This window comes from Lynx canadensis, chromosome C2 (assembly GCF_007474595.2).
Source record: "Lynx canadensis isolate LIC74 chromosome C2, mLynCan4.pri.v2, whole genome shotgun sequence".
Classification (NCBI taxonomy): Eukaryota; Metazoa; Chordata; class Mammalia; order Carnivora; family Felidae; genus Lynx; species Lynx canadensis.
Genome location: NC_044311.2, coordinates 87,414,153 through 87,435,457, shown reverse-complemented (window position 1 = coordinate 87,435,457; position 21,305 = coordinate 87,414,153). Strand labels below are relative to the sequence as shown.

Here is a 21,305-nt window from a genome sequence, read left to right as displayed (position 1 = left end):
CAACATATCTAGCCCCTTGCTAATCAACTTCTTTGGTGCTCTCCTTTCCCTAGGAGAATGCCCATTTCAGCATCTCAGAGTCCTTGATTGCTGCCATTGAGCTAATGAAGTGCAACATGATGAGCCAGTGCCTGGAAGAAGAGGAAGAGGAGGAAGAAGACAGCGATAGAGAGATCCAGGAACTGAAGCAGAAGATCCGCCTTCGTCGCCAGCAGATCCGCACCAAGAACCTGCTCCCTGGGTATCAGGAGACTGAGCACGGAAGTGAGTGAGGCTGTGAACTCCTCAGTTACACTTCTGCAGGGAGTTAGGATAAGACTTGGTACCTTGTGGGCTTCCTTTTTTGTCTCACTTTCAAATGTTATAACCCAGCTAAGGGTTCCTCTGCTGTCAGAAAGAATTTTTATGTTGTAATTTTTTTCCTGCCAGACCCAGAGTCCTGGAGTTTATCTATTTCCTACCTCAGAAATATCTTCCAAAAAATAGGTTTCTTATATGAGAACTACGACTGCTGGTCCCAGAGTCACTTCCCACATAGTAGTACCTTCTGTTTACCTGAAACTTTCAAAATGTCATGAATAAAATGGGGAATAATCAACAAGAAGAGCTAGTTTCCATTTCCCCAGCATCACTCCCAGCCAAGTTTCTATTCACTTCTCTGTTGAAGTCACACCAGGTCCCTTTCATTGTGACCCTAGGATAGGAGACCACTTTCTGTCCTGTTCATTACCTTTTTTTTTTCTTTTTAAAACATAGCAGGCTTTCAGGTCACTTCTAACAGCTCCCAGTTTAGTTCACGTGATTCAACGCAATTCTCTGACTCTGGCTCTGCTGATGAGGTTGACGAATTTGAAATCCAAGGTAAGAAGTGACACTTTATTTCAAGCAACTTTCATTGCCTGACTCTTTGAATTTGAAGTCGTAGACTGAGAAGCTTTCCTTAAGTATAGACAATCTTCATAATGGTACATTATGGAATGTTGTTAGTAACTGTGAGAGGAAGCCTCTCTTGCTAAAAACAAAACTCCTTTAGTAAAATTTAAACAGAAAAAGAAGTGCTTCAGGTAGAGGGGCCTGGCTGTTGAAGTCACCTTGATGGGTCTCCTCAATTGCACCTTTCTCTTGGATTTTCACTCTGATTCCTCCTGGTAAGAGCCTAGGGCTGGCCTATACTTGCATGAAATTAGAATCTTATTCTCTTATGTTCCATAACACAATCAAAATTGTTTCAAAATGTTTAAAAGGAACTTTGTTATAATCCTAAGAGAAAAGGACAAGAAGAGTCATTGAGGGGAAAAAAGGGGGAAAAAAAATCAAGTTTACAAAGTAGAGCTTTTTCTGTCCTACCAGTGCTAACTTGCTTAGCAGAATCACCGACCCTTGTTGTTGTAAGCACATGCATAGAGAACAGGAGGGGTTCTAATCTGGGAAGGCAGTTCTATTAAATCATGTTAACTCATGACTAATGGATTAATCCTTTCCTGCAAATCATAGATTTCTTCAGGTTCCCATCAGTGCCACAAACAAACAAACAAACAAACAAACCAAAAAGCAGTTCATAGTTACAAGTTTTCACCCATGGGTGAAACTAAGAGTTATTTCCTTATGGAGGTGAATTGACTCTATAATTCTCCATGGTAAGATGGTGATGAATACATGTTTTATAGATCTGTTTATATCAATCTAGAGAATTGATGTAATTCACTTTTCACCTGCGCAGACCTCCAGTAGTAATCGAAAGCTGGTGGTAGCTGGATTTCTTCCCCATTCAGAAATACAATTTTTATACATATTTTTCCAGGTGTCTAGGAAGTCTTCCTTCTGTGTTCTCTTTAATATGTCTGATTTCTTTTCATGACAATAATAGCCACTTAAAACTCCATTTTTTTTTTTTTTTGGTTTGTTTGTATGTGGTTTTCCAACATTTCTCCAATTCTCTGATACCAACTGAGTATCCTGACAATTCAATTCTGACATTAACTCCTGGAGTTAGGATAGACTCCACAGGGTAAGGTCTCAGTCCCACAGGACACTCCCACTTCATATGCCAACCACAAATGGGGTCACCATGTTACCTACTCTTCTCCGTAGCCAACTACAAATTCAGGGGTTCCTAAGACACCTCCCCAACTCAGGTTCCATAATTTGCTAAAATGACTTACAGAACTCATGAAAACACTAGACTTAAGATTACTTTTTATTATAAAGGATACAAATAAATGGTCACATGAAGAGATACTTAGCGCAACACCCAAAGTTTTCTGAGCACAGGAATCTCTTTGTCCATGTGGTCAGGGTGTGCTATACTCCCAGTACATCAATGTATTCACCAACCAGGTAGCTCTCCCAAACCTTATCATCACAAGTGAAAACACTTTATCAAGGTTTCATTACATAGGTATGCACGAGTGCTTAAAGCAGCCATTGATGATTGAGCTCAATCTGCACCCCCTCTCCCTTTTTGAGAGTTTGGGGATGGAGCTAAAAATTCTAATCCTTTAATCTGGTGGTTGGTTTTTCCTCTGGCAGCCAGCCCCATCCTGAAATTACCTGGATATTCCTCAAGAGTCACCTCATTAGCATAAACTCAGATATAATGGCAAGGGGCTCATTATGAATAACAAAGACATTCCTATCACTCTGGAAATTATAAAGGTTTTAGGAGTTCTGTGCTGAAAACTAGGCAGAGACCAATTATATATTGTTTTTCATATACCACAGTCTGTGATTGGCTTGATCTCCAAATTAGAAGACAATAAAAGTGTTCTGCCCTTTCTCTTGGAATCAGCAGTTAGAATTTCATGAGGGTAATATTAAGGTAAATTCACAACACTGCTTCACTAGGTGTGGAGCAGTCCACGTGACCACTAAGTCTGTTCCTTGCAGCAAAGCAAGGGGCCAAAGGAAGCTGTTCAGTCTGGAAGGAACCAAATTTGAAATAGCCTGCTTGGGAGTGGCATGAAGTGCACTCCTGTTGGAAACTGTTGTTGCCTTTTTGGCCCCAGAGGAGTTGTTTAGTCAGCTAACTCTAATCAGTTCAGGATGGAAATCCCTAAAGGAAAAGACCTCGGGGTAGGGTTTCTCAGCCTTTAGGCCAGATAGTTCTTTGTTGTAAGAGACTGTCGTGCATTGTAGAATGTTTAGCATCATCATCAGCCTCTACCCAATTTACCTACAAGGGTAGAAAATCTCCTCTGGTTGAGAACACTACCTTAGGAGGTCTTTAAGACCAGGCTGGTTTGGGGAAATAGCAATAACTATCTCCCAAGCAATACTGAGCACCTTCCTGTGGATGTAACTTCCTAAAAGCAGTTTTACCTTTTGGAGCCAAGTCAAGTCCTGATTCTATGTGGTATAGAACTGTCATTCTCATTGATTTACTTCCTGTCTGAATACTAAAGGGCCCCCTTTTATAATCATTATCACAGATGGTAGCGAAGGATCTAACCTGACTCACATGTCAAAGAACGGACTCTCAGTGTCAATGGCATCGATGTTTTCAGGTAGCTTGTGTTGGAAGTACGGGTGTGCTCATACATGCATGTGTGTGAATGTTTGCATCACCTTTTGTACATTCTTAATCTTGTGACACCTGTCTGTAAGGTTGGGAGAACTAGCTGGGAAAAACCAGACTTGAGCCAGCTAGGAGTAATTCAAATATTCATTTTCTTCTTCTTCATAGGACCTCCAACAGTCCTCCTCACTGAGATTGTCCTTGCTGATCCCTCCCTACAGTGACATTTATAGACTAAGTGGTCATTGTAGCTGATGGAGGTAGTAGGCAGTTTAGAAAGCAACGGTCAGGTGAAGAAATTTTAGTTCAAACCAACAGCTAAGCTACTGCCACACATTCAGACAGCAAAAGTCCGATAGAATAATGTGAAAGCATAATATGTCTTTAGAGTTTTGAATTTGCAGAGCCATTTGCAGAAAGTGATCCCTTCTTGGTACTTTGTATATAATTAGGATTTACTGCTATAAATGTCTGGCCTTAGTAATTTCTTTGTGATTCAAGCAAGTAGGCTTTCTGTAGGTGCGGTTAACTGAAAGTAGCAGTTTTCTACTCAAAGTGGTTTTAAAACACACAACAGCAAAACTCAGGATTTATTAAACACTTTATTTTTTTTCTAAATTTTTATAATGTTTATTTATTTTGAGAGATAGAGAGAGCTCATGCATGCATACTTGTGAGCACAAGCAGGGGAGGGACAGAGAAAAGAGAGAGACAGTCCCAAGGAGGCTCCATGCTGTTCAATGCAGACCCCAATGCTAGGCTCAATCCCAAGCACCTTGAGATCATCACCTGAGCTGAAATCAAGAGTCCAACACTCAACTGACTGAGTCACCCAGGCGCCCCTAAATAGTTCATTTTAACTGTCAATGTAATCAGCCACTAGAATGTGAAATAATTAGGTAAGATCAGATAAAGATTTGGAGAAAGGAAAGTATTTAGTTTTCTTTTTCTCTTTTCCTGAACTGTTGTAATTTATTCTAACATAGTCTTCCCTTGCTTGACACGTAATTATCCTATCACTTTTTAACTGGTCTCTTAAGTGTTTACAACCACAGTCCTTTTGCAGGTACATTTATTGACTGTCAGCCATTTCTCTGTCAGAGCATATTCAGTCTGCTTTAACCGTAAGGCGTACTTTTATTTGGTCTTCCTGGCATCTTTTCTTCCACTATTTTGGGAGCTTTAAAGCTTTTAAAATACATTTTTATACTTTTTAAAAATACATTTATATATTTTATATACATGAAACATTTTTCAACTAAAAGACTATACTTTTTCTTGTGCCCTATAATCCTAGCACATTATGGGAGTTGAAGGGAAAGCAATCAGAACAAGCCTCTTTCAAAAGAAGTGGCTTGTTTTACCTTATTTCTACACACAGGTTCTTATTTATGAAAGTATAATTTATAATTCATCTTTTTTTTTCAACGTTTTTTATTTATTTTTGGGACAGAGAGAGACAGAGCATGAACGGGGGAGGGGCGAGATCGTGACCTGGCTGAAGTCGGACGCTTAACCGACTGCGCCATCCAGGCGCCCCAATTCATCTTTCTTTATACTACATTTCCTTTTTGCTTTCTGTTGCTTTTCCTCTGCTTCTGGTTTATTAATGGTATGAAATTCTTTTTAAAAAGTGTCATTATACTTCTCATTAGCAATCTTCCTGATTACATCCAGAGGTTTACAGATGTGTTTCTTTTTGATCATCTTAAGTGATATATGCTATTGAAGAGCCTCTGAGTATACGATCAGATTAAAATCCATAACATCCTTGGGAAAATTTAAGTGCTTAAGCATCCTATTATGGACATCATCTATCATGAATACTCTGCATATTGTAATACTCTACTTGATATAATCACATTTCTTAGATCCTGATTCACTGAGTAGACCATATGGAACAGAAATGTTTCTGAAGGAAATAGATGAATAATTTTTAGCAAATTTATCGACTTGTGGAACCATCACTATAATCTAGTTTTAGAACGTTTTTATTATCCCAGTAAGATTCCTTGTGCCCATTTACAGTTAATTTCCCTTCCTATGGGGTGCCTGGGTGGCTCAGTTGGTTAAGCGTTCAACTTCAGCTCAGGTCATGATCTCACAGTTCCTGAATTCGAGCTCCACGTTGGGTTCTGTGCTGACAGCTCAGAGCCTGGAGCCTGCTTCCGATTGTGTGTCTTCCTCTCTCTCTGCCCCTTCCCCACTCATGCTCTGTCTCTCTCTCTCTCAAAAATAAACACTAAAAAAATTTTTTAAATTTCCCTTTCTACCCCAAGCCGCAGTTCACTGCTCATCTTTCTGTCTCTATAGATTTGCCTTTTCTGAACATTTCATATAAATGGAATAATACAATATGTGATCTTTTGTATCTGGCCTCTTTCACTTTATCAATTTCTTTCTGTGGTACCTGCCAAATTGGTATGAGATCATTTATAAGCTCCCAATCCCAGTCTTTACAACTTCTTTAGTTTTAGAGTTTTGTTTTTCACTGCTCCTTCCCCTTTTATTAAAGCTTCATCAGTTGTTCTTTATCTTCCTTCGTAGATTCTTCTAGAATTTCAGTCTTCCACATGCATGTCAGGTTCCAGTCAGGAGACAGAAATCACAGAGTAATTTGAATAGGGAAGGTTTAAAATAAAGAATTATTAACTATCGTGGTGGACTGAAGTAATGGGAGCCTGGCTCGTAAGGAGTGAAAACAACTCTAAAGTATACAGGGATAGCAGATATAGGTAGCAGTCAGTATGCCTAGGACTGAGGTGGAGCACCGGGGAAGGAACAAGTATAGAAGAGGACCATATCTGCAAGGCTGAGATCCAGACCTCCTGGCTCACTAGAGGTGGAGAAATTCACTGAGGCTGCAGAGCTGCCCTAAGAGAGTGCCTGGGGATGCTGTCTATGAGAGGTGCCATGCCAATGGCACCAGGAAACCATTCTGTGGGGTGCTGGCAGAGGCTGCCCCTAGGGAAGTGCTGTGCCTCAGAACTCAAGAGATGCTGGGGGAAGTGCGCCATGAGAGGTGCCAGGCCTGTGGCTCCTGCTTTGCCAAGAGGTACTGGGGAAGCAGTTTATGAGAAGTACCACTAGTGGCATTCTGCTTCAAGGCCACCTTCATGAAGGCCTGCCTCCCTAAGGGAAAAGTCACATGTACTACCGGAGTCTGCCTAGAGGAGTACCACCAGACTCAGCAAGAGAAACTCCTGCCTCCTCCAGTGTCCCTCCAGTGCCCTCTACTGACAAAACTTAACATGGTGCCAGCTGGCAGAGGGCTGCTGTTTGAGTCCAGCTCCATTATCATAGAGCTGACGAAAAGAAGGGCAGGTTTGGAGCTGAAAGGCAATAGATTTTTAACTGGCACAATATATAGAGAAAGAAGTTCACGAACTGTATTTTCCAACAAGTTTTTAAGTTCTGTCCAAATCAAGGTAATCAATGCTTCTCCCCACACTGCCCTTTTAAATACATTTTTTTTAAAAGCAGAATAATTGTAAGTTTCCATTTTAAAAAGTTTCCTCTCCTGTCAGCTGTTACAGATAATTCATTGGAGTTGGATATCCAAATGTGTTGGGTGTCACCTTATCTGCTGGAAGAAAAGCAGGAAGGAAACCAGCATCAAACTGGCCAGTGAATTCTGAAGTCGACTCTCTTCCTGTGCCTTACTTTGTTTAAAAATTTGCAGATTTTGCTAGGGTACCAAGGTTTTAACCCTTTCTTTCCTGATCATCCCAATACCAGTGTCTGGACATGGAAAAATTCTTCTTATAGCATGTCATTTTTTAATTGTTTTTATAATTCTGATTTTATTTTTTCAGTCAGTAGCAATAGCTTTATCTAAAGCATCAGAAACATTTGAAATCAGTTCTCTTAGAAAAAAAATACTTGTCAAATAATTAATTGAAAGTTTCATAATTATGTTAACTTCCATCCAATTGAATGGCCTTCTCCTCTGTTTACTCATTAATATTCTGTCTTATAGCCTGGTCTACTTTTATCCAGATCCTTGAGTAGTGTTTCCACCACACTAACTTAATTATACGTTTGAACTGACCAGAGAGTCTGCAGAATGCAGCAGAGGCCCAGTACCCACGGGGCCTTCATGGTACTTGGCCAATGTCAGGTGTCTCTTTTGAGATCAGGTACTGCCTCCCCCTCTCCATTCTCAGGGGAAGATCATCACAGCCAAACCTGTGTGGTCTTCCCCACTCTTGGAAGTATTCATGATTATCTAGGAAGTCATCGTACCTCTGGTAAAAAAGAAGAAACATGGTAAAGTATGATGTGACTGTACTTTCCAAAGAGCAGAGAATAATTGTTTTTCTCTTGAAGAAAACATGACTTTGCTCTGTGAGGTTGAAGAGCTGCTAAATAGCTTTTTGAAGACAGTGGTTTCCTTAGCAACCATGAATTATCACCACTTCTCTCTGATGCTCAGTGTTTTCTCTAATGGCCTAACCCTACAGTAACAACATTGGTTAGCTCTTTATTCAAGGATATCTGTCTACGATTTTTCTCTCATTTTTCCTTTTCTGTCACAAAGCAAAAATTTGCTTTTTGCTTTTAGCCAATTAATCATTTATTTAGAAAATATTTTCTGAAAACTTATGTAGAAAACACTCCAGAGTTATAAGGACAAGACTATGTACAAATCCAAGGCAGTGTAAGTGTTATTCAAATGAATGCTACAAGCTAAATGGTCTGTGAAGGTCTACTATTGCCTAGAATTTTTTTCTTCACTGGTGTTCTTTAGAATGGAATAGACAACTAGCACTGTATTGAGATCTGGATTTTGGTGGTACAAATTCACACAGAAAATATATACACAAACTTCTTTGTTAATAAAAATAGGATTTGTTATTTACTTGTCAGAAATTTTGTTGTTGTCTTAAATTTTTCTGTGCTTAACATATGAAAATTCACCGACAGATTCCAATTCTGTTCTCTCACTTGCGTATATAGCTTTGAAAACATTGATTTGTTAGGAGTATTACCTGAGTATACAGGGCTTATATACAGTGCCCTGTATTATATATTTTTAGGGCCAAAACAGAAGAGTTAGACATGCTCTCATTTCCTTATAAGGAGATTTCATGATCTAGTGGCATATACAAAAATATATACACAAAGGAAATGTGAAGAACAATTGAGCTACTCATGGCCAGTTGCAGAGTGATGCCATGTAAGCTTTAGTGCTCTGTTGAGGGGCTCACATGCAGTAGATTGATCATTGTGTAGCTTTCTTTCTTTCCTTTTTTTTTTTAATTTTTTTAATGTTTATTTATTTTTGAGAGGGGGTGGGGAGAAAGAGACAAACATGAGCAGGGGAGGGGCAGAAAGAGAGAGACACAGAATCCGAAGCAGGCTCCAGGCTCTGAGCTGTCAGCACAGAACCCGACGTGGAGCTCGAACTCAGGAACTGTGAGATCATGACCTGAGCTGAAGTTGGATGCTTAACCGACTGAGCCACGCAGGCGCTCCAATCATTGTGTAGCTTTAATCAGGAAAAGAATGTCTTTTCACTGGGCATCAAAGGAAATGAAGGATGAGACTTACCAGAACAGTCTCGTTTTCATAACTTGAATACACTCTATCTTCCCTCCTCAAACATGACTGCTATACTCCAAATTTTCCCCATCAAACATATTTGAGAAGATGAGGTCTCTGGAGGTTCAGGCATATCATTTTTAGAAATCCTCTTCAAAATCCTTTATGAGAAATAGGCTTTGGAAAGTCTGCCGTATTTTCCTGCAATTATGCCTGAAAGTTCAGTAGAAAACATCATGTTGAGTATCTCCGTGAAAATGTGTTGGTTACCAGGCATCTTCAGGGAGCAGCCAAGTCATAGAGAACTTCTCTTCTTTCCTGTGCCGCCAGACAAAAAGGAAATCTTTCCATGAAGCTTTTATAAGGATGCAGAAGACTTTGCATTCAGGAGTGATAGCAGTAGTGGTCAGATGTTAGGAGCAAAGTTCCAGTTCCACATAACATTTAATGAGTTACTTCTGTGATCCAATTTCTGTATTAAGTACTGATTTTGATATAAAAAAGAGCTAGACAGAGCTCTTACCTCAGAGTTTATCATTTAAGAGGGCTTGAGATTGAGAGAATGAAGGAGAGATTGGAGTATTCTTTGTGTGTTTGTGTTGATAGAGGGTATGTCCCTGTGTGCCTTAGGATGCTACCTTTTCTCATTCACTGTTTTGCACCAAATCTGAGTCTGTGTTCCACCTGGATGTGTAGCCATTTTGACCATTTCCATACTATGCATAATGTCACTTATTCAGTCTGGTTGTAACTTAAACAGAGCCAAACTATAAATCATGTGTAGAGCTTCACCTGGACTCTGCTCCTTACCCTGCATAGAATGTAGCTTGTAGCTGCTACCCCGAGCACTTAGCTGGCAAAAGCTTGGAATGGTTTCCATTGTTATTATCCCTTATTTCCTACCTTTCCATTTCCCACTCCCTTTATCTGTTTTCCCCTTAGATGCTGACATCAGAAGGAACACTGCCTCAAATAGCAAATCCTTCACTTCCTCCCAGTCTTTGTAAGTACTTTTTTCTTTCTTTTAAATAAAACCTTGGGTATGTGGAGAAACAAACCCAGTTCTTGGGATATGGAGGGGAAAGGCCATAGAGGAAGCATGCAAATTCACAAAGAGACAAAACAAAGTGATGGGCCTGCCTGATGGTGGTGGTGAGTCCCCAGCAGCAGAGCAGAAGATCATTGGTTCAAACAGGGTGGGCTCTAGTGGAGGCAAAGCTCACAGTCTGGATTATTCCTTCTCTGCTGACTTTGATTATACCAGAGGCCCCCAAAAGATCAGATCCGAAAAGAGAGAGCAGTGATCCTGATTGCTGATTATGAAATCAAATTGAACTGGTTTCACATTGTAGATCCAACTAGGGGAAATAGTCCCCCGTTCGGGAGCAACAAACAGTCCTTTATCTTTCACAAGGCAGTTTTACTCAATTTATTTTGTAAACCCATGTTATAACCCCCGTTTTGCAGTTAAAGAAATGGGAGTTTAGAGAAAGGAAGGGATAGAGAATCCCTAACTAGCATTGCCATGTAATGCTATTTTTTTTTAATTTTTTTATTATTTATTTTTGAGAGAGAGAGAGACAGAGTGCAAGTGGAGGAGGGCCAATGAGAGAGGGAGACACAGAATCCAAAGCAGGCTCCAGGCTCTGAGCTGTCAGCACAGAGCCCAACATGGGGCTCGAACTCACAAACCGTGAGATCATGACCTGAGCTGAAGGTGGACACTTAGCCAACTGAGCCACAGAGGCGCCCCCCCTTTTAAAAAATTTTTTTTTATAATTTAGCCATGTAATGCTATTAAGTGGGGTTTGAGCCTAAGTCGTAAGACCATAAGGTCAATATATTTTCCTCCACACGTGTATCTGAAGATGATGAGAAAAGAAGCCAGGCAGACTGGGGGTACTGTGAGTGTTCTCAGCTCAGAAGTCACAGGGTATAGTATCAGTTCCTGGAGGGCGGGCTCCCATCTTCCTGTCTTTTCTCTGCTCAGCCTTCCCTGCATCTCCTTTCCAGCTCCCACTGCTTCCTACACTCCACATCTGCAGAGGCGGTGGCCATGGGACTCCTGAAGCAGTTTGAAGGCATGCAGCTGCCAGCTGCCTCAGAGCTAGAATGGCTGGTTCCAGAGCATGATGCCCCTCAGAAGGTAGATTTCTTCAGCTTTTTTTCCTCTACCCACTGTCCAGCCCCACGAATCCATGAGCGTCTCTGATGCTTTTCTCCTCTGTCACATGTCCCCAGTCTAGAATGAGCCTTAGTGTTTCCTTCCTCACTCACAGAAGCCACTTGTTACAAATGTGCTGAGTGAATAAATGAATGAATGAAGAAGATATGCTTGCCTGGGTTTTCCCTAGCAGTTGTCAGAACAGGAGATAATGGCTCCTTCATTGTCCTTATTCCACATGACTGCTTACTAGACCCAGAGGTGGAACTCCTGTATTGTGACCACCTTTGAGACACTGTGAAAAAGTACATTGTTCAGAGTCTTCTTTGCTCTATAGTTGAGCAAGGCATGAAGCATCTTGGCATAGCAAGGGTCCTGAGGTGGCTTCAGGGACAGCATCAGCAACAGGTGCCATGCCACTGGAATGCTTTTTCTGTTCTTTTTACTTCTTGGAACACAAGGTCCTCACTTGTAGTAGCCTGGTGCCTCAATGATTTATTCTGAGGGCCAAGGTTGCTTGAAGCCTTTACCTGAGATGATCCTGACACCTCTTTGATTAGTGTGTTTCTGTCATGACCAAAGAGTCAAGCATGTTCTCCCAGACCGTCCCTGTTGGACCAACCTGTGCTTCTCTCCTGCAGCTCCTGCCCATCCCTGACTCACTGCCCATCTCACCAGATGACGGGCAGCATGCGGACATCTACAAGCTGCGCATCCGTGTTCGTGGCAACCTGGAGTGGGCTCCACCCCGGCCTCAGATCATTTTTAATGTTCATTCAGCCCCGACGTGAGTAGGCAGTGTCTGTGTCCTTTGGAAAATGGATATATCTTTGGGTTGTCAGGGCAGGCTCCTCACCTCTTGTCTCTGCCTCCAGCTGTAGCTCCCACACAATTGTGTTCACTTAAAGGCAGAGAGTGAAGATTATGCATCTTGTCGCAAGTCTTACTCCTGATCCTCCTGTTGCTTCCCAGAGATAACGGGGAATGAGATCTTTTATCACTGGCCTTCCCGACCTGTTGTCTTCCTCCCAACAGTCTTGTGAGCTTACTGGTGTTTCTTTCTTTCTTTTTAAAAAATTTTTTTTAAGTTTATTTATTTTTGAGAGCCAGAGAGAGAGAGACAGAGAGCAAGCAAGCAGGGGAGGGACAGGGAGAGAGGTAGAGAAAGAGAATCCCAACCAGGCTCCGCACTGTTAGCACAGAGCCTGATGCAGGGCTCGAACTCACAAACCATGAGATCATGACCTGAGCCGAAACCAAGAGTCAGATGCTTAACCAACTGAGCCACCTAGGCGACCCCTGTTTTTTTTTCTCGTAAGATGGATGATTGCCTTTCTTTCCTCTTGTTCTCTCCTCTGTCCTGTTTCTCATCTCTTATATTTGTACATGAAGTGTGGTTCATTTGTTAGGGACTGTCCCTGCCTTGACCTAAATTCTAACCTAGTAATCCTCGGTATGAATTGGTTCTCCCAGTGGGTTCTTTTTATCCAACTCTAAAGCAGTAGGTGAATTCCCCACTCTTGCCATACGTAACAAGAGCCCTGTGTTTGCCTCCTTATCCTTTATACCCCAGAGGCCTCCTGTGGCTGGTATTTGCCAAAGCCCTCTCCTTCCCTTCTCCTCAGGAGGAAGATCGCTGTGGCCAAGCAGAATTACCGCTGTGCAGGGTGTGGCATTCGGACTGACCCCGGTGAGCATCTTCTCTGACCCCCAGTCCGCCTCCAATGACTGTGCCCTCTCACACCCTTGGGGCTGGTCAGAGAGGCTGTGAGAGGAGGCAACAGAGCAGAACTGGGAAAGGGAAAGAGGGGCCCAGACCCGGAAGGTAGGGCTGTGCAGGATTACTGGCAATCAGAGGGAAATGATTTCTGGGGGCCCGTTACCGACATCGTGTACCAAAGAAAACTGGGTACTCTGGGCCAAGTTCTTGGAATCTGGATCTTACCAACACTGCCAGAATTTGTTTCCTCAGTGGCCTTCAGAGAGGGACAGAGTGGGTTTCTGCTAGCTTTGGGAGCACAGAAATGGATGGAGACCAGTGGCCATCCCTTTCTGCTCTTTGAAAAGGAGCAAGAGAGCTGCCTCACCAGCTTATAGATGGGAAAGCCACATCTGATCTTTGACTTTCTGGTTTTTCCAGATTATATCAAGCGGCTGCGGTACTGTGAGTACTTGGGCAAGTACTTCTGTCAGTGCTGCCATGAAAATGCTCAGATGGTCATCCCCAGCCGGGTTCTGCGCAAGTGGGACTTCAGCAAGTACTATGTCAGCAATTTCTCCAAGGACCTGCTCATTAAGATCTGGAACGATCCTCTCTTCAATGTGCAGGACATCAACAGTGCCCTCTATAGGAAAGTCAAGCTGCTCAATCAAGTCCGGGTAAGATCCTTGAAAGGCCATATCACAGATTACCCTCCTCATCCCTCATCCCCTCCCTCTGTTCATGCAGCCTTTGCTAAAATCACGACATTTCTGTCACTGTGTCAGAGCTGTAACCGTCTCATTACTCACATTTTCTCTACATGCTTTCTGAGACTCTTGTCATTTCTCACCTGTCTAGTTAGAGCCTCAAACCTACTAATGGCAGGTCTGAAGCCACAGATGGCACTCAGTGACAAAAGCAGGAGTTCTCCCTGCACTGAAAATATACTGAAGAGAGAATAGGGTATCAGGTGGGAAATTCAAATTCTGGATTTCTCAGTGGCTTCCAGTTGTATACGTGATTTGGGAGCACAACCCAGCAGAGGTGCCCTCCCTGACTGGAGGTCATTTTGAAGCAAGTTATTGAGTTACAGATGTAGAGAATAGTTTGGCTCTGGCTGCTGCATGCTAAGCTTCCAGACCTCCAGGGTTTAAAGGTACTAGTCATTCTAACAATTGTTTCTTTCCTCTTCATACCTGCTCTTACCCCCCACTCACCACCACAATGTCTTTCTCTTCAGCTGCTGCGGATCCAGCTGTATCACATGAAGAACATGTTTAAGACTTGCCGACTGGCCAAAGAGTAAGTCTCGTGTGGAGGCCAGAGGCCTCTTGCTGGGTTAATATCTCTGAAACAGACACGCCCCAGCAGTTGTCCCTTGTTGTGTGAAGAAGGAAAGTAGAGAGATTTGTAGAGAATTCCAGAAATGGTCAGCAAAAAGCCTGCAGCAGTTGAGCGTGTCTGTATCCTCTCTGGAAGGGAACTCTGTGGTTGTTCTGTCAGGCCAGACCTGCCACTCTTTGCAAGCTGGCATGAATCACTGTGCAGGAAGGTATAAAAGTCACTTCTCACTCACATCTAGTAGTGTGGAGGGTCCGGAGTGGTCTGGAACTCCTAGGCTGGCTGAACACTGCCCACCCTCATCGACTCTGTCTGGGCCCTTCTTTTCCCTATCCTGCTTCTGGATAGTACAGATCCTTCTACCTTGATGTGCCACACACAATGTTCATTTTCTTCTTCTTCTTCTTTTTTTTTAAGTTTATTTATTTATTTTGACAGCAAGAGAGACGTGAGGGTGGGGGGCAAAGAGAGAGAGGAAGAGAGAGAGAATCCTAAGCAGGCTCCACAGTCAGCATAGAGCCCAGCATGGGGCTCAAATTCAGGAACTGTGAGATCATGACCTAAGCCAAAACCAAGTGTCGGATGCTTAATCGATTGAGCCACCCAGGTGCCCCCAAAATGTTCGTTTTCAGCTCCTACCTACTTCCCCTCATTTTCTGTAGGCTTCTGGATTCCTTTGACACAGTTCCAGGCCACCTGACCGAGGATCTCCACCTATACTCGCTGAATGACTTGACTGCAACCAGGAAGGGAGAGCTGGGGCCCCGGCTTGCTGAGCTCACCAGGGCAGGGGCTGCCCACGTAGAGCGATGCATGGTAAGATAGTCTCACTTTATCATGTGACTGGACTCTTGCTTAGGGATACAGGGAGTGGGATGGACCCAAGTTCTTGCCATGCAGTTTCAGGAAGTTGAAATGGCCTGTCAACACTGGGAGAAAAACTGGGTAGGATTGCTGTTCCTGGGATTGGTGAACAGCTAATTCATCCAGATCTAAAGAACCTGAAATCAGAAGAAGATGTGGTGCTGGCACTGCCCCTGGGTAAGGGCAGGACTAAGCAGGCCTTCAGTGTAGAATTGTCCTGATGTGGGAGGAGAGAACCCTGAATTAGAATCTGGAGAGGGACTGGGTCTCCCTCCACTTTATCATTCTCAAATTACTGTGACCAAAGGAAGTACTTTGCCCTCTCTGCAGTAAGCCTCAATTTTCTTGTCTCTAACATGAAGATAATAATTAATAGCCCCTGCCCTTTCCTCTCAGTAGTTTTGAGAATTGACGAAATAATTTACATGAAAGCATTTTGTAAACTTCATTCTATAGATGCAAGTTATTATTGTCCTTGATATACTCAACATGCCAGAAATTCAGAAGTTCCATTTTTAGAATTTCCCATCTTAGAATATGCCCAGTGTGTGTTCCTGTGACAGTCCCAGAATTAGAGCTCAAAACAGGGCATATGTAGAGATCCTGTATAGTGGGGGGAATTGGAAAGGTTTTGCTATAACCTGATTCAAGGCTGGGTGTTATTTTGGAGAAATGCCCTTGCCATCACATTTTATGTTAATTGGCTGTGGTTCCTATTTCAAAATAGAGTCATCACCCAGCCTGGAATTCTGACTTTAGGAAGCCCCTTGTGGCATCATCCCTCTTTCTTTACAACTCTGCATTGTGAACCACTCTCGTGGTTGCAGTTTTTCAAACTCATGCTCCCTTGTCTCCATCTTAAAGGTTTGTCTAACACTGCCTAGTCCTGGCCCCAGTTTGGCTGTCATGTCCAGCCGGTCTCTTCCCAGAATGCGGGAGAACCCCTTAGGGTCCACTCAAGTCTTCTTTATATTTTGCCCCGTCCCCCCCTTGGGTTCATCTTCTTGTGCCAGTTCCTGGTTTGCTGCCCCTGATTTTGCTGCTTGTCCCTCTCCCCCTACCCCAGCTCTGCCAAGCCAAGGGCTTCATCTGTGAGTTCTGTCAGAACGAGGATGATATCATCTTCCCTTTTGAGCTCCATAAGTGCCGGACCTGTGAAGGTAAGTACTGGTCCGGGTGTGGAGTGGGCAAACCAGACTGAACACGAAGCTCATTTATTTCCCTCAGCCGTCCCTATTAGGAAGAGTTCAGTTTGTCTCAGAAACTCCCTGTTTTCACCGCAGGTGCACCTAGCAGTGGTGGCAAGAAGGGGCTGTGGCAGTGATTTACTTCTGGCTTGAGATAATACAAATAGTTTTCTCTTTTTTTTTTCACCTTCCCTGAATAGAGTGTAAAGCGTGTTACCATAAGGCTTGTTTCAAGTCTGGAAGCTGTCCCCGCTGTGAGCGGCTGCAGGCCCGGCGGGAATTGCTGGCCAAACAGAGCCTGGAGTCTTACATGTCAGACTACGAGGAGGAACCCACCGAAGCCTTGGCTCTAGAGGCCACCGTCCTGGAGACCACCTGAAGAAAGCACATTAAGCCCTCTTCTAGGCGCTAGGGTCACACATAATGCAGAACTGAGCCACCCTTTTAAGGACTTTCCCCACTTGGTTTTTTTTTTTTCTTTGATTATTATCATCATTTTTTTTTTTATGACTTATCTAACGTCCATGTGTAATCAACCTTTGTTAGGTTGGTGAGGTCCAGTCTGTTGTGACAATGTGTAGGTACCGGGTATTTCCATCAGAACTGACACACAGGTCCTTAATGTGAAGCTTCTAGTGCCTCTGTCAGGGGAGTGGACAATGAGACCCAGTGCTTCTGACATCCATGGCCTTCTCCACTTGGACCAGATCCGGTTTCAGCTGCATTTCAAGTATCATTTCCAGTTTTATTTTGTTTTAGTTCTGGAGCTTCTGAGTCAGGCCTTTCTCAACCAACTCACTTCTCCTTTGCTGCTGAAATAGGAAGACGGAGTTTTCTCTCTCAGTCCTGAAATAGAGTCAGACTGCACCCTGAGGAGAAGCATTAGAGGATGGGAGTACATCGTGGGCATTCTGTCCAGCTTATTTAGGTATTTTTTAGGCCATAAAAGCAGCATTATTACCTGGAATCCTCAGAGACCTGAAGGAGTCCACCATGTGACCTCCTTGTTTGAAGTATTCTAGGCAAAGATGATGTCACAAGCTGACTTTCTTTACCCTGGTGGGCTTGAAGCAAAGAAACAGAACTGATACTTAGGCCAGACCCCTTCACAGCCTTACACCCAGCATAAGTGAGGCCACAGCTCTGTTGCTTAAGGAGCATTTATTCAGTCAGAGGAGCTGTTGGCCTCCTCTTAAGTGATAAGGTCTCTTTTTTTCAACCTAGCTCTGGTGTATATATGATCTTTCAAGCTTAGGCAAGTCCCTGATGCCATCCTAAGTTGAGGACAAAAACTCTATCCGCCATCTTATTTGTGGGTCTCTTGCCACTGTGCCCATTGTTAGGTGGTCATTTTGGTTCTGAGTAAAAGTATGGCCCAACTCCATTCTCATCCCCTTCCTGCAACAGAGTTGGGACCCTCCCTGGTGGATGAACTCTTACCTTTGTTTCTTTTGTTAAAGTTGGGGTAAGGGTGGGGAAGCTTTCTGCTATTAGTGGGGTTAGGGAACTTGGCAATTTGTGGACATGAATGTGAGTGTGAATGTTCCTGTGTTCTTGGAATAACAAGAGCCTTTATGCCTATTATGCACTGAGCCATTTAGCCTGGTGATATCCATATGTTCAATCATTCTTTCCATATTACTAATTTCAACACACACATACCCTTTCTTAAGATGTGTGTTTCTAGGGGACCGTGATATGTTTGTGGTGTTCTTTAAGTTGCTATAGCTCCTGACCTCTGCGTATAACACTGGTCAGGGTTACTGTTCTGAAGGCTGGCGGCTCTGTGAACAAAAGCCCACAGCGTTTTGTTTTGTTTTTGTTTTTGTTTCATTCTGGGACTGACTTCTTGTATACCTGTCTTTCCATAGTTGGTTGCTAATAGAAAAAACTTGGTGTAGATGCTACCCCAAGAAGCCGAACAGAAAGTAGCACATGGTTGGTGGAAGCCAATGAGTGCCTGAGCTGGAGGCACCCAGGAGTCTCACAGGAAGTAGAAGGGGCAGGAAGGAAGTGGCCAGAGCTGAGGCTCCACCAGGGCAACAGGGAGCAGGGAGGAATTGACGCATGGCATTGATCTCTCTGCCTCGGACTTGGGATCGGGCTGGAAGACCCTGAGCTTGTTCTCCCTTAGTTCATCGGGAAGACTCTGAGAGCCAAGACTTCCAGCCCAGCCCAGTTTTGAAGGGCTAACTAGGAGCCTTGTCCTACCTAGGAGCTTTGGGAATTGCCCCACAAAACTCAAGGCTTACTAAAGGTTAGGCCTCAGATTCAGACTCAGGGGTTTGTAAAAAATGGTGAACTCTGCTTCTAGTTGTGGTACAAATTACACATCCAGCTCCTTACTCCAAGTCACTACACTGGAAGAGAGATGCACTCTCATTATTGTTCCGCCTGTTTCATATTAGCATAGGACCAAAAGATGGAAAACGACAGTTTCCAAAGTTGAGCTCAGCAGTCTTACATGCTCCTGGTTTTTCACTTATTTTTCTCCACCTTTCACATTCCATCTCTTTAGATTGCGTATCTCTTTTAGTGACCCTGACACTCTGCTGTCATCACTGTCCAAATACCCATTTATTTATTTATTTGAGAGGAAAGAGTATGGGATATTTTGAAAGCACTTTGCAACTAATACCAGTATATGAAATCCCCTGCTGTTGTGGGGAAAAGCTTTGAATGCACTGAAGAGAGTTCTTTCTGAATGAAATGGGAGGGAAAAAGTGTTCTTTTTTATAAATAAAGGGAAAAAAGTTAAAAGTTTGCTTGCAAGGTAGAGACAAGATTCAAGACATTGCAGAAGAGTGGAAGGCAAATATTTTCCACTTAAATGAGGCTGTTATTGACTTTCTCTGCCAAGGCTTTAGAGTTTTTGTTAAATTAACATAAAAGGAGCAAGAGTCTATATAGAGATGTTCTGTTCATGTGCAACTTGTGTTCTGAACTGGATTTCTATTCATTGTAATACATACACAGCCTAACAGTTCATTGTCATCTTTAATAAACTAAGGAAATAAAATTCCTGCCTTTTATTTGTCCACCTTGACTATCAGGAAATGGTTTTGAGTGTTTACTATAAAGCAGGCATGTCTGAAAATTCAGGAGGTTTCTGAGTCAGGAAAAGTGGGTCAGAATGCATCATCACTGACTTGTTATGTGACCTTGAGCAGATCACTTTGTTTCTCTGGATTTTTTTATTCCTTCATGTATAAAAGACGTGGGCACAGTCATTACCAGTGCATGAGGTGTGCCCCTTACCCATTCCCTTGATGTAAGTATCTTTTATTTTAAAGTGATGTAAATCTTTCTGTCTACAGCATCTGAATTGTGTCAGGTGCTGCCAGTGCAGAGCCTGATGTGGGGCTCAAACTCACAAACCATGAGATCATGACCTGAGCTGAAACCAGGAGTCTAACCAACTGAACCACCTAGGCGCCCCTACCCTGCAACTTTCTGAACATTTCTGCTTTAATATCTCTTGGTCATCTCCAACTGATATGTCTAAAACTAACTTAAGTATCATATTTCCCCAAACCTAAACATTAGTCACTCCAGTTTGAAAATTTGGTTTTGACTCCTTCCTCTCTGAGTCAGGTGGCATGTTCAGCTAGTAAAGCATATTTCCTTCCCACCACCTGTCATCAAATTCTGTTGAATTTTCTTTTTAAAGTAAATCTATTTTGTTCCTTTGCTATCACTTGCACACAAATTCGGTTTCTTATCTTAATCTCAGCCATCTCTAGCCATGCCAATCTCTTCCTATTTAATCACCCATTAAATATTTGGGTACCTATTGTATGCCAGTTTTCTGTGCTAAGTTCTGTGGCTACTGGAGGGAGCAAAATGGAGACAGTCCTGACTCTAGGGCACTTAGAGTCTTAAGGGGGAGACAGACATTGCCTAAAGTCACCAAAATGAATATGTAATTACAAGCTGTAATAGGAGCTATGAAGGAAAAGAGTATATACTATTGAATTGAAAAAAAGGGGGGGGGTGTGTGGACCTAATTTAGGTTGGAGACAAGGCCCCTGTTAGGTACAGAGTAGAGAGAAAGGGCTCCAGATGAGAACCAGCATTTGTGTTGGTATAGAGACAGGAGGAGTTTGGGCAAGGACCTGCAAGAAGGACCTACTAAGCAGGTTAGGCTTTATTCTTAGGGCCTTGGAAAGCCATTGAAGAGTCTTAGAGAAGTGACTCATCTGGTTAAAATGTCAGTGTGTACTTTTCAGAGAGTAAATAGAGTAAAGCAAGAGTAGAAGCAGTGGGATCTTCTAGAGAGATGGTTGCAGTCATTCAAGAGAGAAATGATGTTGGTTTTGACTGGGGTGTGGTATATTGTCATCGCTGTCTGCGCATTACCCAGAGCCTCTGAAAACAAGATGCATTCCAAATGTTCTACAATGACTCGGACATTTTAAACCAGTGAACAAAAGGCTGAGGGGAAAGATATTGGAAAGATACTGGGATAAATGACAGAATCCAAGGAAAACTGACCACTAAGTCTCGGGAACTGTGGAGACCAGGACAGCTGTAGGAACGTCAGGTGCAAGATTTATAAACCTCTTGTTGCCAGTGAGGCAGGTCAAAGAGTAATGACTGTGTTGGGGACTCACCCCTGAATACTGGGACACACCCCAAAGAAAGGGGTGCTATGCGTTGGACAGTCATCCATTTGTGCCATTGACTGTGTTATCCATCACTCCCTGTGGCCCCAAGTGTGCGTAGATTTGCTATACCCTGTAATGGTATAACAAGTAGGCATGATCTTATAGCATCTTGGTTAAAGTGAGGCTCAAGCCTGCTTCCTTTTTCCTATGAACTTCTGGCTTAGAGTATGGGTAACAGGAATCACTATGCTCACCATATCCTGCTGACTCTTCTGCCCTGACCAACTACAGTCTTCTCCCATATCCAGTCTCCAGGGTATCAAACTGCCAGCTGTTAAAATTTTAGTGATAGCAACTGCCAGATGGCCCTCACTTTCCCATT

The 21,305-nt window shown here is 42.9% G+C and overlaps 1 protein-coding gene across 8 annotated transcripts in view; it reads left to right on the top strand.

The window, feature by feature from the left end:
* Positions 1 to 19,335, top strand: part of RUBCN (rubicon autophagy regulator) — a 59,003-nt gene extending 39,668 nt beyond the window's left edge. For 2 of the 8 annotated variants that reach the window (XM_030329218.1, XM_030329213.1), the window contains 12 exons: positions 54 to 264; positions 751 to 861; positions 3,429 to 3,503; positions 10,001 to 10,061; positions 11,072 to 11,204; positions 11,864 to 12,009; positions 12,848 to 12,912; positions 13,363 to 13,601; positions 14,165 to 14,226; positions 14,928 to 15,081; positions 16,196 to 16,289; positions 16,517 to 19,335. In XM_030329218.1, coding sequence (XP_030185078.1) covers positions 54 to 264; positions 751 to 861; positions 3,429 to 3,503; positions 10,001 to 10,061; positions 11,072 to 11,204; positions 11,864 to 12,009; positions 12,848 to 12,912; positions 13,363 to 13,601; positions 14,165 to 14,226; positions 14,928 to 15,081; positions 16,196 to 16,289; positions 16,517 to 16,695 — 1,530 coding nt within the window. In that variant the 3' untranslated portion in view covers positions 16,696 to 19,335. The remainder of the gene's footprint in view (positions 1 to 53; positions 265 to 750; positions 862 to 3,428; positions 3,504 to 10,000; positions 10,062 to 11,071; positions 11,205 to 11,863; positions 12,010 to 12,847; positions 12,913 to 13,362; positions 13,602 to 14,164; positions 14,227 to 14,927; positions 15,082 to 16,195; positions 16,290 to 16,516) is intronic. The other 6 variants (XM_030329219.1, XM_030329217.1, XM_030329215.1 and 3 more) reach the window with 5 other exon arrangements.
* The last annotated feature ends 1,970 nt before the right edge of the window (positions 19,336 to 21,305 follow it).